The sequence below is a fragment of the Aphanomyces invadans genome (assembly GCF_000520115.1).
Source record: "Aphanomyces invadans strain NJM9701 unplaced genomic scaffold supercont1.63, whole genome shotgun sequence".
NCBI lineage: Eukaryota > Oomycota > Saprolegniomycetes > Saprolegniales > Verrucalvaceae > Aphanomyces > Aphanomyces invadans.
This window is the reverse complement of record NW_008580208.1, coordinates 112,171-128,505: the sequence shown is the minus strand read 5'-3', so window position 1 is coordinate 128,505 and position 16,335 is coordinate 112,171. Positions and strand designations below refer to the sequence as shown.

The following is a 16,335-nucleotide window of genomic DNA, read 5'->3' as shown; positions in this document are numbered from 1 at the left end:
TTGCACTTGATGGTGATCGTTTTGGTCACCTTCCAGGCACTGGGAGGTTGCTCGACGATGCAAACATTGGGAGTGTGCATGGTACCTGCCAACTGTAAATGCTGCGTCGATGCTTAGGACGTGCAGGAAATTTTCGCAACCGTGGGCTCATTAGCTTGGTAACTGCCATCATCCACCGGCCATAGCTTCCATATGCAACCGTTTGTGGAACTCGTCCGTCGGCACAAGCGATCGAGGCGAGTGTCTCGCCATGAAGCGTGGTTCTTTCGGTACACAGCCCACGCAAACGATGAGGACGCTCGGCCAGTTGAGCCACATGCATGGCACGCAAAGCATCACCTATGGCAACTGGCAAGCTTGCAGTTTACTGACCTTCATGAAGGTGTGATCGATGCACCAGCGGTTGGGCCTAATACCGACGTCACTGCCGACGCAGCTTGCCGTGTAGGTGACGTCAACGCGCTGAATGAAGCACTGAACGTGACATGCACGTTGCATCAAGACAGCAGCGGGTGCACGGCACTGCATGTCGCGGCAACGCACGGACACCTGGATTGCGTTCTGCGTTTGCTGGAGCGTCCTGACGCGCGGCTCCAAATGCACGTAAAAAATGAAGCCGGCGAAACGGCGCTGCACAGTGCACTGCGGCATTCTTTGGCTGTCCGAGACAGAACCAACGTTCCATGGGCACATGAAGCCAACAGGGTCTTGACGGCCAACGTGCTTGCTTGCGTGGACGCACTGCTGGGTCAAGCCACCCCGACGCTTCTCTCCAACGTTTACGACAAGAATGGATGGTCGATTGAAGCCCTCGATTTCCGCCTGCGGTGGGTTTGGCCATTCCTACAACATAACTCGTTGACATGCAAACGTCCAGCGGGGACTTGTTTGACGCGGTAGTCGCGGGAGACGTCACCCGCCTGCGCTTTATCTTGGCCACGTACAGACCATCTGCGCTCACGCTGCCGGCGCTGCGACGGACTCTTCTCCACGAAGGTAGCCGCCTGACGCTTGAAAAATGAGTTGCGCGTTCCATGGAGCGACGCCCTAACATGATTTCGATACCATGCAGCGTGTGCGAATCGGCATGTTGAGGCAACGATCGAAGTGCTGACGAACGAAAAACTTTGCGTGAATCCGTTGGAGCCAGACACATCAGGGTGCACCGCTCTGCACGTATGCGCCAAGGGAGGGTTCGTTGAAGGGTGTGTTCTGCTCTTGGACAGTGACAAGATGGGCTCTGATACGGCTGAAACCTTGCTACTTGCCTCTGATGCCACGGGACGGACGGCGCTACATTGGAGCATCATGCATCGACACGCGGCGGCCGCGCTGTTTTTGCTCCACGTCGCTGCCCTTCACGGCGTCGTGGTCGAGTTGCTCCAACGTGTCGACGACGCTGACCACTCGCCATTGCATGTGGCTTGCGCCACCGTGCGAAGTGAAATCGACCTCGTCCTGGTAAGCCAGCCATGGGCATTCGAAACCTTCGACGCTGACGAAAATGGCCCAAATATGACGAGATGCTTCGACAGACGATGATTGAATTGGGGGCCAACGTGAACTTGGCCAGCAGGGCAAACTTGCCTCGACGGTCGAATCTATGTCGTCGCTCTTGGCCACGTGAGGGGGCTGGTGGGGTGTTGGCAAACTCGCCGCATGACCTGCCTAACCGTGTGAAAACTGCACTCGAATCCACGTACGGCGGTAGCTTCCATCACATCACGTCCTCGCCGCTGTTGCTGCGCCATTGGTCATCGTTTCTGTGGATCAGGGTAGGTCTCTTCACGCTGTATCACAGCACACTGTGGAGCTCAAGACAATGAAGCTAATTGTTCCGCGGCCACCCCCGCCCGCGTCTGTGGAAAGCTCAGCGCCATCGATCCGAGCGACGGCCGCAACAGTGCGCATCCCATCCCCACTGAAGGTTGCGTTGACAGCTCGATCGTACGACATTGCCGACTGCCTCGTGCAAAGTGGAGCAGACTGTACAGAAGCGTACGTGGCAATCGTCTCGCCCACGTCCTCACGGCTTGTGTCGACTGCGTAGCGACAAGGTTTGGGAAGTGTTTCTGCGCGACCCGGCGAGCCGACCGACGCTGGCCAAGTGGGGGGCCCTCTGGCTCCACTCGGACGTGTTCGCACCCGGCTTGTTCTCTGCATTGTGCTGTCCTTGGCGGCTAAATACGACGTGCATGGCTTCTGCCGACGACGACACCGAACAAGGTCTATGCGCGCTGCTGGAGCTGGCAACGTCTCTGGGTGTGTATCGCACTTGGCGGGGCGTATTCGACGCCGCAATGTCCGCGTTTCGTTGCCGTCGACTCCGCCTAGCCCATCAACTGCTCGTGCTTCATGCATCTCAAGGCGGCAACGTTTTTATCACTGGGGTACTACACCTTGCCAGCACGTCGCATTGGTCCCTGTTGTCATGCTTCATGGCGTAGGCGCAGTCGTGGCTTTGCGTGGCTGCAGAGAACGCGTGTCTGGCCAGTTGTCGGTGGCTACAAGCACACAACTATCCGTTCTCTGTTGCCGACAGCCCTGCTATCTCTGCTTTGTTGTCCAAACGCTGCCGCGACCGACGTGCCCAAGATGTAGAGGCGGCGCAAACACGGACTGATGTGTGCCTCTGGCTGCTCGAGCACTTCTCGGAGTTGTATCAGGTGGGCGCTTTTCACCAAGTCCGTGGTGGTTTCAGCGCCCTCGTAGCCCGCGTTTCAATTGCACTTGGATCGGGCTTTTGCCAACGGGTACATGGCGGTCGCGGTGGCGTTGGTCGCCAAGATGGACGATACGGTCCATACAATTCATGGCGGTCTTGCCGTGGAAGCAAGTCGTGGAAACGAAGCGATTCTCATCTCACTGCACTCCAAGCGACTCTGGTCACACTGCGACGTTGGCCTTACGCTAGCCGTCCGATTCAACATGTCGCAGAAAGTTCTCCGGCAACTCATTCAACGTGGGGCTCAGCCGTCCCGTACCGCCACAGTCGACGGTTCGTCATGTCTTGGAAATTGTACACTTCATCGGATGCCCTAACTATTGCCAACTGCACACAGGCAAACCTGCTATTTTGTGGGCCATCTCGTATCGTCGCCTCGATGTTATTCGAGTCCTGTTGGTGCTGGACCAAGCCGAGTGTCTCTCTGCGACGGACGGTCGAGGTGTGCGCCGCCGGAGGGAATCAAACGTTTGAGCGCATGACGTAGGCCGGGACGTGCTGTTTTACGCCATGCGCACCAACAGTGTCAGTCTCGTGGCATTGCTGTGGACTCGCCAACTACCTTCGTGGAACGTGTCCGCGGCCGTGGTTGGTGCCGTGGAAGCAAATGCTGTCGACGTGCTGAAATGGATGGCTGCGACGGATCCACAAGTCTTTTTGGAGAGCTGTGCAGTCGACTCACTGGCCGCCACGACGGTAAGGTGTCGGTGGGACGTACTGCAACGTCATCACAATTGTAGCCACACGTTCCGTCGCTGGAGCATCTTGCGTGTTCCAGAGGGTACTTGGAGCTTGCGACGTGGCTGAAGGTGAATGCCGGCGAGAGGGGCAAGTGCGCGTCATTCTTGGACGGGTGCACACCTACTCAACTTGCACGGTGCGCGGCAGATGCTACGATACTTTCACGTGTGGCATGCTCATCCGAGAATGCTAGGCTGTTTGGCTACGCTATTAAGCCATCCTCCAACGATCCCCGCGACCATACAGTCGTATTGAATGGCATACTGAGGCGCATCCTAGCCACTCGCGCGCCGTCATCACTGGAGCTCGCCACAGTACACGTAAGCACAGGATCATAGTCCAAGCCTCGAACAACCTGCCAACGCGTTGGCTTCTCACTTACGTAGTCGTTCGATCCCTGGCGGCAAATCCGTCCTTCGTGGCTCGAAGACCACTTCACAAAGCTGCATACCGCGTGCGCCATGAATTCTGTCGCCCTTGTTACGGCGCTGGCCTCTTGTGGGGTGTCTTTGCTAACCCCATGCGGTCCCTTCGACATACCACCGCTCAACTACGCCGCCCATTTGTACGCTGTATCTGAGTCGCGAATGTCTTTGTTCATTCCATGTAGTGGAGCGGTAGATGTGATCAAGTGGTTGCTACGTCAAGGCGTCGTCGACGACGGATCCGCGTTGAGGCGTGCAGCTTCTCGGTGCCAAGGCATGGCCATGATGGCATTGCTCGATGCTGAACCTCCTGCAACATCGTTGGGTCGACTGCATGGCGACGGATCGTCTCCGACACTGCTGCACTTGGTCACTCGTGCACACTCACATGCCCCTGCCTTGATCGACACCCTGGTCGACACTTACCACGCCGACGTCGATGTGGTGGTAAAGCATGTCGACCTGCAGCAACTTGGGAATGAGAACGGATGGGGTAGGATGGTCACGGGCTGACTGCTCTTGTATACGCCATGGTGTGTGGAAATGTCCCAGCTATGCTGCATCTATTGCAGCGCGGTACGTCTGCGCTGACCTTTGCACGTTAGCGTTGTTGATGGGAATGTGCGATATCAGGTGCCCGCCTCGAAGCCGAGTACGAAGGCCAGTCGGGGTTTTACTACGTTCTGCATCTCGTTCCGTCGGACGTGTGGCGGTGTTTCTTTCAAGGTTGTCGACATTCCATCCACCGAATCGTGTATGATCAAGGTTGTAGCGTTCTTACGCGACTCTCTCCATGGCCGGTCGTTGCACTGCACGGAATCGTGTGGCTGCAAATCGTTTGAAGGGGCCATGGACGCCACAACGTGCGCGTTTTGCAGCCATCCATTCGACCTCCACTCGCAAGTGCCCCTGCCCCCATGGCACCACGATGTGTCCGATACATACCACCTCCAGACAAGGTCCGAGTCTTCCCGAGGGTCAGCGAGCCCTCGATCGGCCATAATGGACAGCGACGACGGCTTGGACCATCCAATCCCGTCCAATTCCACTGACCATGTACTTGACGAAAACACGCCATCTGCATGTCTTGACGCACCTCATGGAGTTGCCAGGCCCACAAAGCGCAGCCACGTACCTCCCCCGTGCCGGACCATGCGGTACCCTACGTTGGGCGCTTGTGCGAACCGAATCTTCGCTCCATTGCCGCCATTCGGTTTAACCACGAGATATTGACCCATGGCCTATCGCTCAGCGCCCCACCCGACCTGTTTACCCCACACGAAGACGAGGATGTCGCTCAACGCGGGTTCGTCATTACCGTTGACGAGGCGCCAGCAGCATGGCCGTGGGAGATTCCGCCTGCACCAAGTCCAGCCCCCCACAACACCGTCTCCATCAACCTCCCCGCGCATGACAAAGGTCCATGGCAGGTTCTCGTGGGTGCTGATCACCTCCACTGCTGGTGTGTGCAACACGACGTGTGCACTCGCTTGTCGGCGACGCGCCAGCGATTGGCAGTGTTCAAATGGCAACAACATCGACGGTCGCCACAGCTTGTCCATCCAACGACGTCGTCCCTGGATCACGTGTTGGCTGCTTCGTTTCAACACTGGCGTTCCAGTGGTGATAGAGCCACGACCGTGCCCCGCACACGCGACCAGCTCGTGCGGCTCAAGTTGTTTGTACTGCACTGGCGCCAATCCAAACTTTTACAAGCGTTTAGTCGGTGGAAGATGCGCTTTTGCAAGTCCATCGAGCCATGCGACCGTGGGGGTGCACGATGGTCGGCGCACATGGCTGGCAAAGCACCAAAAACATGAAGCGGATGGCCATGTTGTGGTAGACTGGGCAATGCACCGCGGAATTCATTAAATACATTGATATTGGACTTCACCACGCTCTTCGAGTACACAAGTGTAGCTGCCAGGGAGGGCGGTGAAAACGAGCATGCAGGCGTCGACGTACGAAGGAATCTACAACTTCTAAACAAGGCAGTTCTCCTCGGGCAGCCACCTAGAGCACACTGAGCGCGCGCTGGGTGTCGAGGCCGTTCATGGGAGTGGTGTGCCCCAGCACGACAATCCCGGTCGAGTCGCGTTGGACAAAATCGTTGCGTTTTTCGCGAATGTTGCGTTTTCGGATGTACGCGACAGCGAGCACGGTCGCGACGACGCCTGTGATCGCGACCGCCGCAATCAAGATGATCAAGGACGGGGTCATGGTTTCTTCTTCCGGCGACGCTTGCGCAGAGATGCCGACAGAGCCGTTGCCTGACTCGGTGGCTGGAGTCGTCCGCGGCACGCCATCGTTCGAGGTAATCGCGTTCGAATCGCCGGAAGCGGTGACTTCCGGAGTGGATGCTGTCGTGGGCTCGACGGAATTGGTTTCGTCCGTGGTCGACGTGGTTGTCGGGGACGTCGTCGTGGCGTCACTGGTGGTCGGAGCAGGAGCTTGCGTTGCAGGGGCGTCCGTTGGCGGAGGGCTTGGAACGGACGGAGCTTGCGTCGCAGGGGCGTCAGTTGGCTGAGGCGGAGGGCTTGGTGTCGACGGGCTCGGGGCAGGCCACGAGTCGCCACCGATCTTTGGAAACCCCTTTTTGTCGACAAAGTAGCCGTTGTCCCAGAGCGAGGTGAATCCTTGGGGAAAGAACTCGCCAGCATTGGGGCCAACTTGGGCATCGGGCGTGCGCCCATTGCACACGCCGTCGCTCTCGCCAGGTACCTTGAGCCACAAGTTGAAGTCGACGAGGGAATGGCCAGTGTCCGAGCCCGGGGGGGCGCCGATCCCGGCCGAAGCTGAGTTGCACCATTCGTCGCCGATCGATCCACGGTAGTTGCGAGATGTGTCAAACGCGCAATGAAGGCCGCCCGTGGCCGCCGAGTAGAACTCGCACGTCGAAATGAGCTGGGCGTTGGTCTTGTAGTTGGACGTGTTGATCGCGATCCCGTGAAGTCGACCCGCAGACTTGAGGTCGCTCAAGATTTTAGCGGCTTCGTCGCGCTTCGACCACGACGCCACGTCCATGTACACCTTGGCGTTGGGGTTGCCGGCCGAGATGAGTCCGAGGGCGAGTTTGAGGTTGTCGAGGTAGTTGAATTGCTTGGCGCAGTTGTTGTTGGAGAGGAGTCCGATGGCGTCCGGTTCCAGCACGTACACAACTTCACGGGAACCGACGCGGGCCACCAAATTTTGCACCCACGCCTTGTACATGGCAGCGTCTTTGTTGGTGCCGCCGCTCGAGAACCCGTCGGCGCAGTCCTTGTTTGGGAGGCCGTAGATGACAATCGAAGGCACTTGGGAGCCCGTGCACTTTTGAAGGAGGTCGCTGACCGAGTCGCCCCATCGATCCGTGTACCATGTCGCGACCGCGTATTTGCTTAGTTCGTTGATGGCACCGTGAAGCTTGGGGTTGGATGCCGCCGCTTGAGTCCACGAGTGGGGCGGGATGGCATTGCAGATGGTGGTCGCGGAAGTGCCTGCCTGCAACACAGACAAGGCCAGCGCCGTCGACCCGACAAACGTTTTCATCGTGACGTACGAATGTGGAAAATGGGGTTGCCATCCCGCGCCGTTTCGAACGTGTCGCTCCGATTTTACCGGTGCGACTTCAACTTTGCATAGGCCACCATACTTTAATCAAGATACACAAACAGCAAAGGCGCAACCCGCCATGTTCCGGCCGGGTCCTTTAAATAGATTCCATGGATTTTGATTCACGACGACATCATGCATCACATCATGCATTCAAATCATGACGTTTTATACGATCATTCATCATAATGCATTTGGTCGTGCTTGGAATGTGGAAATACGACGACTGTCCTGTCGACTGTCGTAAGACTTTAAGCTTCATCCTTGTATGCACAAGTGTACCAGAGAACGTACACCATCGGGTTTGCAGCCGAATTTGGCCACGCCTGCTGCCATGACCAGGATAAATATTCGGTCATCCGTCGGGAATCTCTCGATCGTGTCCCAGCTTTGCCAATCGTGGAAGAGAGTCCTGGCGAGATGTTTGCACGTCCATGTAAAAGCATAAAATTCGTCGACATGTATGCTGCAGCCTCGCTTACGGCACAACCTCAACAGCTTTGGCTCTTTCTTGTGCGCTCGGAATGCTTAGAAGCTGCACAGAACGACCATCCAGATTTCTTTAATGCCAATACATACAGACTGTGCAAACATTTCGGGGACTTTCGCCCAAACCGCGGAGAGGACGTCCGACTCGTCCCCAAAGCAAATCAGGTTGTCATACGCGGCTTGCTTGCTCGCGGAAAAATTGGCTGGGATGTACGGACGAACCCATTGTTTGTAGTGCTTTGGGCAAACGCACGACCACAACATGCATGATGTGATGCAACTACACCGTTTGATGATTCATCGTGGCTTGTTGTCTCAACCCATTTCCGAGTCTAAGGGCGGCAGCTAGCGCAATGGCGGCGTTCGGCCCTGCGTCTCCATGTGCCTTTCATAACTAAACAGGATGAAGTAGGTGGGGGTTGTGTCTGAATGGCCAGTGAGGTTGCGCGCGGAGGTCCATCCATAGCGCAGTCGATGGCACTGCGTGGTTCACTTTCGTTTGACGACTGGTCGAGGGGTTGCGACAGGCGCCATGGACGCTGCCGACGTCTTCTTGGTCGGTGAGCTGGGGGTATCGGAAGGAGGAAGGTCCCGTGGAATTGCCGACGACTGCTGCATTTCGCGCTGGTAATGTTGTAACCACGCCTACAACACACGACAGCTATTCAGCACCAGTGTTGGGTGCAACTTGATTCTACGTCGTCGACGTACGGCATGCTCCTTGACTTTGGTTTGAAATTGCTGGGCTTCGTCGAGGATTTGTGCTCGCTCCTTTGTCTTTTCTGGAAGCGAACTAGCGTTTTCCTTGGGTGCGCCGTATATTGCTGGTGGGACAGCAAGTGTGGCCGCGGGTGGGGGCCGATAGACTGGTATTGCTGAGAACTTGTCGTTGGCTGCGACCACCCCACCCGTTGTCGTCGTTGATACCGTCGGCCCCGGGGCTAGTGAAGGTTGCTGCGTTGGTGGCTGGACGCTTACCATCGCCAATGGGGGTTGCTTGGGCTTGTCAGCTGCACGTCTGTCCGGCCCGCGCGGTGACGGCGACGGCTGGTCCACTTCAAGACCAGCAAGGACTGCGGTTGTGACTGTGGCGCTGGTGGACTTGGCTACCATGTCGAGTGTGTGGCTGAGGAGTTTCTGAGCGTCCGGGGTGAGTGCGAGCACTTCGGACGCATGGAATGCACATCGGAGCTTGAATTCGACGTGAAGTGGCATTGCGGTCGTTTCTGGTGGCTCGCCACTGGCCGTGTCGTCCGCCCAAAACGAGTAGATGAGGTTGCCTGGAGCAGGAATATGCGTGAGCATCAGTGAATTTGCCGCAGTGGAGAGAGATTGCAATGGTCAACATGGTCGTCCCCGTGCGCCACGTACTGACCTGGGAAGGGCGTGCCGTGCAGCTTCGCCTGGCCACCGCCGAGAAAAAAGTACGAGTGACTGTCGTAGAGAACAGCGCGAGGAACGGTCGTGCTACCATGCAAATCGGTAACTCGTAGGAGGAGTCGCCCGACGCCCGCGGCGCTTTCAAGCACTAGTTGTTCGTGCGCCCGGAGGATGAACACCACGGGGGGTTGGGCAGGAAGAAGCGTCAGCGTGTAGGATTTGACAAAGCAGTGGATTGCCGTCAGCGATGAACCAGTAGCAGGACTCCTGGACGGCGTGGGGGCGCTGGGGGATATGGGGGGTACCGACACTGCTACCTTTATGGGAGAGGATGCAGACGGCAACGCGGGTGCCTCGTTGTTGGAAAACATTTCAGCCAGCACGTCAAAGTATGCGGCTTCGTGATGGAGGCCCGCCATGCTCAGCGAGTCTGGCACGTGGAACGTACCAGTGCGATACCAGTCGAGAATGACAGCGAAGTAGTTCGGATTGCGATCGACAAAGATGGCGGCAACAGGGGAAGCGAATGGGCTGCTTTGCTGTTGTTCGCAGCCGCACAGGAGCAACCGGTGGAGGCGTTTGTTTGGGTATTTCTCAACCACCCGTTGCTTGCATCGAAAAATGGTCCCGCCCACGTCAAACGTCACAATTCCGGACGACGAATCGGCCGCGTCGTCGGTGACAACGACGTCGGGATTTGTCATGGCTGTGGCAACCACCGTCGCAAGAGATGGCGCCCGCGGCCGTGCAGGCCGAGCAGGCGCGGTGGGTTTCGATGGAGACGACAGCGTGGCGTCACCACGACCACGTTTCTTCACGGTATCGTGGCACTCCGGTGGAAGAAGACTGATTGTAGAGTTGATCGGGGCAGCGGACTCGAGAGAGTTCGGTTGAGCCCACAACGCGTTGGAGGTGGCATTTTCGACAGATGCCGAGTACATGCCCACGTCCGCTGGTCGTGGGAGTGGTCGTCCAGGTGGAGTGTCTCGACCTGCATGGTCGTGGCGAGACGGCTGCGAATGCGGTGGCTGTGCGCCCTGGGCATCTACTCCTCCGTCGTCGCAATGGAGACTCGACTCTTGTTGCAGCTTGTCCTGTTGGTACATGGCTTCCAGAGCAAACACAGGCACTCCTTGTGCCGCCACCATGTCCATGGACGGGGACCGAGTTGGCACGTCTGCCGCCTCGGCCATCCCGTCTGTCGTCGAAACGGTCTGTGGAAGCTATATTTGATTCACGATTGCCTTCCGTGAAAACCGTGCCGTTTCAGGCTCGCTCGCCGCCGAATGCGGCTGGACAACTTGCCGTCGCCGTCGTCGATGCCGCCGCTGGACGTGCCCGCCCCACCGTGTGGAAAGAAGAAGCAACAACAAAACCATCAGCAACCGAAGCGCGACGTCCGTTCGGAAATCGTCGTCGACTCGGCATCCGTCATGCCATCGTTGGACGGGGCGCCATCGCAATCGACCATGTCCCACCAACGCCAGCGTCCACAAACTCGGCCTTTACCCCAACAACACGACATCGGGCAGTGCATCTTTCGGGCTATCGAAGCAAGCTTGGTCGCACCGGACGGCGAGTACGTTGCTCCGTGCAACTTTTTTCTTTCGTCGTAACCATGGCGGCGTGCAGGGTCCACGTCGACACATTTCGGTCCCACGTGGCGACGTTCCAGTGCATCGACATGAAAGCAACAACGCTGCTCGAGATGATCTCGACCGTGCGAGGGGCACACCTACCTCGGGTAAGTCCATCGTTCACACCGGTTTCCCTGGTCAACTGACGATGCGCCGCAGGAAATGCTTCAAAACGCATGGCTGCGCATCGTCGAGGAAGAGCGACAAGACCTGCTCGAACTCAGCACGTCGACGCCGCCACGATCTCCTCGTGCGACGTCACCTACGTCGACGCCTCGCAGTGGCCGACCAAGCACCAGGTGAACCATCCTCTCTCGACCTTTCCCGAGGTCGTTGCCCCATGGCTCACGTGTGCATTGTAGCGGCGCTACGACCAAGCTGTCGCTGGCAAAGTCCAAGCGCAAGCAAGTGGAATACGACGCCAGGCTGCTGGCAAACCGGTTGGCGCTGTTGCAGCAGGAAGAGATCAAAGCGTGGCGGAAAATCGAGCAAACCCGGGAGAAAGCGGCGCAGATCCTCGAGCACCGCGAAGAGATTTTCAAGAAGCAGCAAGACAAACACATGCTCCTCCACGAGAAGGAGCAAAACGTCCGCGTCGCGACGAAGAAGCACAAACTTGCCGCCAAGGTACGTCGTTGTCACCCACAGCAGTGATCCCAATGCACCCTTGCGCAAACGAAATCGTGCTGGGGTGCATGGAACTCGGTGGAAAGTGGCGATGTGGAGTGATCTTTCATGCCATCTTTCCCGTCCATGCCTTGTAGACGTCGGTGATTCGGAAGCGCCAAGCCGCCATCAGCGTCATTTCGAAAAAGTACCAAGAAGTCGAGTCGGTCAAGTTGGAGCGGAGGCGGCTCAAGCAAGCAAAGGAGCAGCAAGCGATGGACGAAGTGAATAAAGCCAAGGAGAAGAGGCAGCGCGTGCGGCAGCAGGAAGATGAGGTGGGCAGCGCACGTGCCGCCAACAGGATCCACCTTCGACACTCTAGATGCGCAAGAAGAAGCTCCAGGAAAAATTAATGGTGGAAAAGCAAGTCGTCGCCCGGTACGTCCGACAGACTCCACGGCGTGCTCTGGCGCAGGTTGCGACTCATGCTGCGCCGTGAGTAGATACCGAAAGAGTGTCGAAGACGAGGAGATGCAGCTGCGGGAGCAGCAAAAACGGGTGGCGGAGATGGAACGCGCCGAAATGGAGTTGATTCAACGGCTCCAAAGCACGCAGCTCCTTCAACGACAAGCGTACGACGAGCTCGAAAAGGCGCTGGTGCGAACCGACGTGTCAACGTAACAGAGCATGCGCGATGAGTCCGTTGCGGCTCGTATGGGACGGACAAAACCACGTCGTCGGGCGTCGAGATCTAGGTACTGACGACGTGCGCGTCGCCGCATTCGCTCTCTCTCTATGGCCCTCGTACTCTTAAAATTGAGCGATCCATTGTCCGTCGCGAACAAGTTGATCCAAGGGAGCTCGTACAGACTACGCGCATGCCCATGCCACGTACAGGTCGCAATTGCACGTCATGCCTCGCAGCCTGCACAGATCCACTTGTCGAGGTCATGGCGTCTTGTGATGGGCACATTGGGCGGTCCTCGTGAGCTCGATCAAGGAGCATTATCGAAGCAACCGATTGCGAAGAGCTGCACACACTGAGCTCGACCACGGTGATCTGTGCTAGGAGCAAGTAGCTTGTTCCATTTGCCTGGCTACATCACTTGGTCAAAGCAAAATGCCTTCGTCTCGAGAAGAAGCAGAGAAGTTGCTGCTTCGTTTCGAACGCGTGATGACTGGCGTGGAGGGCGTACGAATGCGGGGAAGGAGTGCCTGCCTTCTCCTGGACTGCATGCTCTCCTCTTCCACACGCTTCCTTTCTCGGACGGTCACCCAGCGCCAGCCAGCCACACGCAAACACGGCCCGAGGAAAGCACGCCATGCTTCCGATTCGGTTGTCCCCCACGGAACGCACGGATCCAATCGCGTGGAAAGATTCGACGTGAATCCCGTTCGCATGGCTCGATTGCCAGCGCCCTTCGCCTCCACCGCCGGCGTCCAACCTCCATCTTGTGAGATCGAATACATAATATATTTCACAGCACACGAACGACAGTGTTTTATCTCGAGTTGGTATTGCCGTTGCCTCGCTTGCCCGAGTTTTGCCACTTGGCGAGCTTGGGCAATTGGTGGCGATCGGCTTCGCCGATGCGGGCCATCTTGTTCATCTTGCGCTGTTGCTTGAGCATGACCTTCTTGCTCTTGGCCTGCATGGCCTCGTCGCGGAACCCGCTTTCGTCGCGCGGCGCGACGCGGCTCTGGGATCGACCTGTCTTGGACTTGGATCGGCGCGCGACCGACGTCGACCGCATGCGGGAGCCCTTGTCGTCGTCGCTGCCGCCTTCCATGTCGACGTCGTCTACTTCATCGCGAGTGCGCTTGCGGCCGCGTTGCTCTTCGTCCACTTCGTGCTTCTTGGCCTTGGCCGCGGCGTGGTTGAGCTTCGACGTGTCGACGCCGAGTGCATCCAAGCTGTCCTTGTAGCCATCGAGCGTGCGGCGCATGTGCTTCCGTGGCAAGACCGATCGGTTCTTGTTCTTTGCTTGGCGGTGTTCAGCTACCATGACCGACTTCTTGTCGCGAATCGCGCGGAGGTTGGCCTTGTCCTCTTCGTCCAAGTCGGACACGATGTCGTCGTCTTCAAGGTCCTGGTTGGCGGCAGCCTCGGCGTCCAGCGCCTCCTCTTCGCGCTCGAGCTCTTCGAGACGGGCCAGAATGTCCGGGTCGATGTAATCGGCCAAGTTCTTGCCGTTCCAGATCTCGGGCATCACATCGTGGCGCCACTCCTTGTTCTTCAGCATGCCTTCGTAGTGCTCCGTGTAGTCCATCGCGTACACGCCAGCGCCGCCGTTCTCGACCATCTTTTGCTTTTGCGTCTTGCGCGGCACAATAGTGCCAGGTTCGTCGCGTGCCTTGAGCACGCTCTCTGGGATCGATACATCACGGACGACATCGTCGCGGGCAACTGGCATGGCGACCGTAAGGCGGTTGAGGACATCTCCGACCTTCTTTCCCTTGACCTTGGTGCTCACGCGGTGGTTGAGGAGCTCGTCGCACGCGTAGTTTTTGACCGTGCTCACATTCTCCTCCGAGTGATTGCTCATGGTGAAAATCTTGGCGTTGGACGTCGACGCGGCCTCTTCGATTGCTTCTTTGTGGTGCGCGGGAAGCATCTCGTACGGCATCTGGTCGATCTTATTGCACACAAGCAGGAGTGGCTTGTTGGCAAAGAGCGGCCGGATGTTGGCAAATAAACTGAGCTGCTGCTCGATCGTGAAGCCGCATTGCTCGGAAATATCAAGGAAAAACAGAACCGACGCCTGCAAGTGCGCCAATGCTGTCACGGCCTGCATTTCAATCGTGTTGCGCTGCTCGAGGGGGTGATCCAAGATCCCCGGCGTATCGATCACTTGCCATCGCAGGTACTTGTAGTCCATGTGGCCCACGTACAGCGCCTTGGTCGTAAATGCGTACGGCTGGACGTCCACGTCGGCGCGCGTCACTTTGTTCATAAAGCTCGACTTGCCGACGTTCGGGAAACCCGTGACAAGGAGCGTGCGGGTGTTGGGGTCGATGCTCGGGAGACGGCTCAAGTGCTTGCGCACTTCCTCGAGGTAGTCCAAGCTGCTCTTGTTCTTCTTGAGAAGGGTGCAGATACGACCGAGGGCGGCGCGCTTGAGCTGCTTGCACCGGTACAGCGTGTCGCCATACTTGATCATGCGGACGTAGTCCTTGGCGATGTTGTCGACCAAGGCGCGGGCCGTGTTGATTTGGCCGAGCGCGAGCTTGTAGTGGTCCTTGTCGTACAAGATGTTGATCAGGTCGGCGTAGAACGGGTGGATGTCGTCGAGACGTGGAAAGTCATCGATGATCTGACTGAGCTTTTCCTGGCATGTTTGCTGCGTGAACTTGACCTTGCGCATGTAAAACGCGCGGATCCGAGAGATGGCATAGGTCGGGTGGATCACGGTCGGCGTCTTGCGCTGCGTCCGCGTGAGAATGATGTCGATGAAGTTGCTCGCCGGCGGCACCGTCTGGATCTTCTTGAAGTTGTACACGACCATCGCTTCCTAGCTCGGTGGCGTTCCGCTTGGCCAAACTCGAGATGCGCTCGCGGTTGACTGGAGCACCATCGGCGTAACGATTGGCTTGCACGGGGAGGCCCATGGTTGCATCGGATTGGCCAAAACAAGTCTGATAAAGACAAAGGATTGGCCTTCACGTGAAAATGCGTCCATTACCCACCAATCAAAAGCCAGATTGACCCGATCGACTGCCAATAGACACTCGATGTTATATTTATAGGATGTTGGTGTCGCAAAGTGGTCGGTGCTACTACGGCACTTGGGGTCGACGGGAGCGTGTTCATTCAACAGCACGCACGATCATCTCTGGGGTACAGGGGGAAAACCTGGCGCTCGGTGGACCCTCCTTGCTCTGTCATGCACCATGCTTGCAAAATCGAAACAAACGAATCCGTCGAGACCAGTTCATTTTGAATCCGAGTCATGTTTGATGCCCAAAGCGAGACGAAATGCTCAACGCTGCCGCAGAGAGTGAGTATACCTGTGCGATTGTCATTAAATCGTATCAGAATCAATGCCCTTGTCCGTGTGACCACGAGCGAGTACACCTCGTCCTTCTTCCATATCCGGTCCCTGTACTCAAAGTCTGCAACGCTTGCTAGTGAACAAAGAGGTATCGTCCAGCCCCAGGCAAAAGCTCCACCTGCCTCATGGCACACATTTGCAGTGCTCATCCACCTTTCCTTGAGCACTTCCAAAACGCGGTCATAACTTCCATCTGTCGGGTTGCAGAGCGGATGGAAGTTTTGACCGCGTTTTGGAAGAGCTGAGGGAAAGACAACTGCATTTCCTTCTTTTGAGTGGGGGCTGATACATTCCCACATGAACGGCCATATCTTTGGACCAGTACCCTCTACTGCGTACAGGATGCACTACGTGTTGTAAGACCGTTCGATGGCCTTACTATCGTTGCTTGTACAGAGGACGGCACGATCCATTGACCCTTCGAACACTGTACATCGGTTTTACTACTTATACGTTCGTACAAATTTACCTTTTACGTGTCATGGTAATGAAGCAGTTGGACGAAAATGGACAAACATTCACCAGATTGTGGTAGACTACCACTCCAAATTTGGACAACGTTGTAATTTGTACGGTTCTTTCACCCGGCAAAATCCGCGTTGAGCACACTATACAAATTCCCTTACTACGATTCGTTCAATTTCACCAAAACGATGAAGTGTATTTTGATCACTCGATGTTGTCGAGAA

At 56.9% G+C, this 16,335-nt stretch overlaps 5 protein-coding genes across 5 annotated transcripts; 2 read left to right on the top strand and 3 right to left on the bottom strand.

Annotated features, from left to right (window-relative positions):
• Positions 1–192: 192 nt before the first annotated feature.
• H310_14229 (hypothetical protein) lies at positions 193–5,305 on the top strand (the record flags this gene model as incomplete). Its single annotated transcript, XM_008882039.1, has 20 exons — positions 193–382; positions 449–827; positions 878–996; positions 1,073–1,461; positions 1,536–1,699; positions 1,780–1,998; positions 2,051–2,390; positions 2,448–2,666; positions 2,713–2,998; positions 3,063–3,167; positions 3,213–3,421; positions 3,466–3,602; positions 3,660–3,786; positions 3,853–4,031; positions 4,077–4,338; positions 4,389–4,467; positions 4,525–4,617; positions 4,664–4,947; positions 5,004–5,197; positions 5,230–5,305. 20 exons carry the CDS (start codon positions 193–195, stop codon positions 5,303–5,305), a joined length of 4,050 nt encoding a protein of 1,349 aa, XP_008880261.1.
• A 341-nt stretch (positions 5,306–5,646) lies between these two features.
• Positions 5,647–7,443, bottom strand: H310_14228 (hypothetical protein). Its single transcript, XM_008882038.1, has one exon. It carries the CDS (start codon positions 7,417–7,419, stop codon positions 5,905–5,907), a length of 1,515 nt encoding a protein of 504 aa, XP_008880260.1. The 5' UTR covers positions 7,420–7,443; the 3' UTR covers positions 5,647–5,904.
• A 740-nt stretch (positions 7,444–8,183) lies between these two features.
• On the bottom strand, positions 8,184–10,574 carry H310_14227 (hypothetical protein). Its single transcript, XM_008882037.1, has 3 exons — positions 9,347–10,574; positions 8,683–9,251; positions 8,184–8,616 (listed from the first exon to the last, which is right to left on the bottom strand). The coding sequence occupies exons 1-3, from the start codon at positions 10,542–10,544 to the stop codon at positions 8,461–8,463; spliced, it is 1,923 nt and encodes a 640-aa protein (XP_008880259.1). The 5' UTR covers positions 10,545–10,574; the 3' UTR covers positions 8,184–8,460.
• A 16-nt stretch (positions 10,575–10,590) lies between these two features.
• On the top strand, positions 10,591–12,436 carry H310_14226 (hypothetical protein). The gene is made up of 7 exons (XM_008882036.1): positions 10,591–10,930; positions 10,984–11,095; positions 11,148–11,287; positions 11,351–11,615; positions 11,753–11,929; positions 11,977–12,032; positions 12,098–12,436. The coding sequence occupies exons 1-7, from the start codon at positions 10,638–10,640 to the stop codon at positions 12,273–12,275; spliced, it is 1,221 nt and encodes a 406-aa protein (XP_008880258.1). The 5' UTR covers positions 10,591–10,637; the 3' UTR covers positions 12,276–12,436.
• Positions 12,437–13,046: 610 nt separating this feature from the next.
• Positions 13,047–15,163, bottom strand: H310_14225 (hypothetical protein). The gene has a single exon (XM_008882035.1). It carries the CDS (start codon positions 15,098–15,100, stop codon positions 13,097–13,099), a length of 2,004 nt encoding a protein of 667 aa, XP_008880257.1. The 5' UTR covers positions 15,101–15,163; the 3' UTR covers positions 13,047–13,096.
• Positions 15,164–16,335: the final 1,172 nt, after the last annotated feature.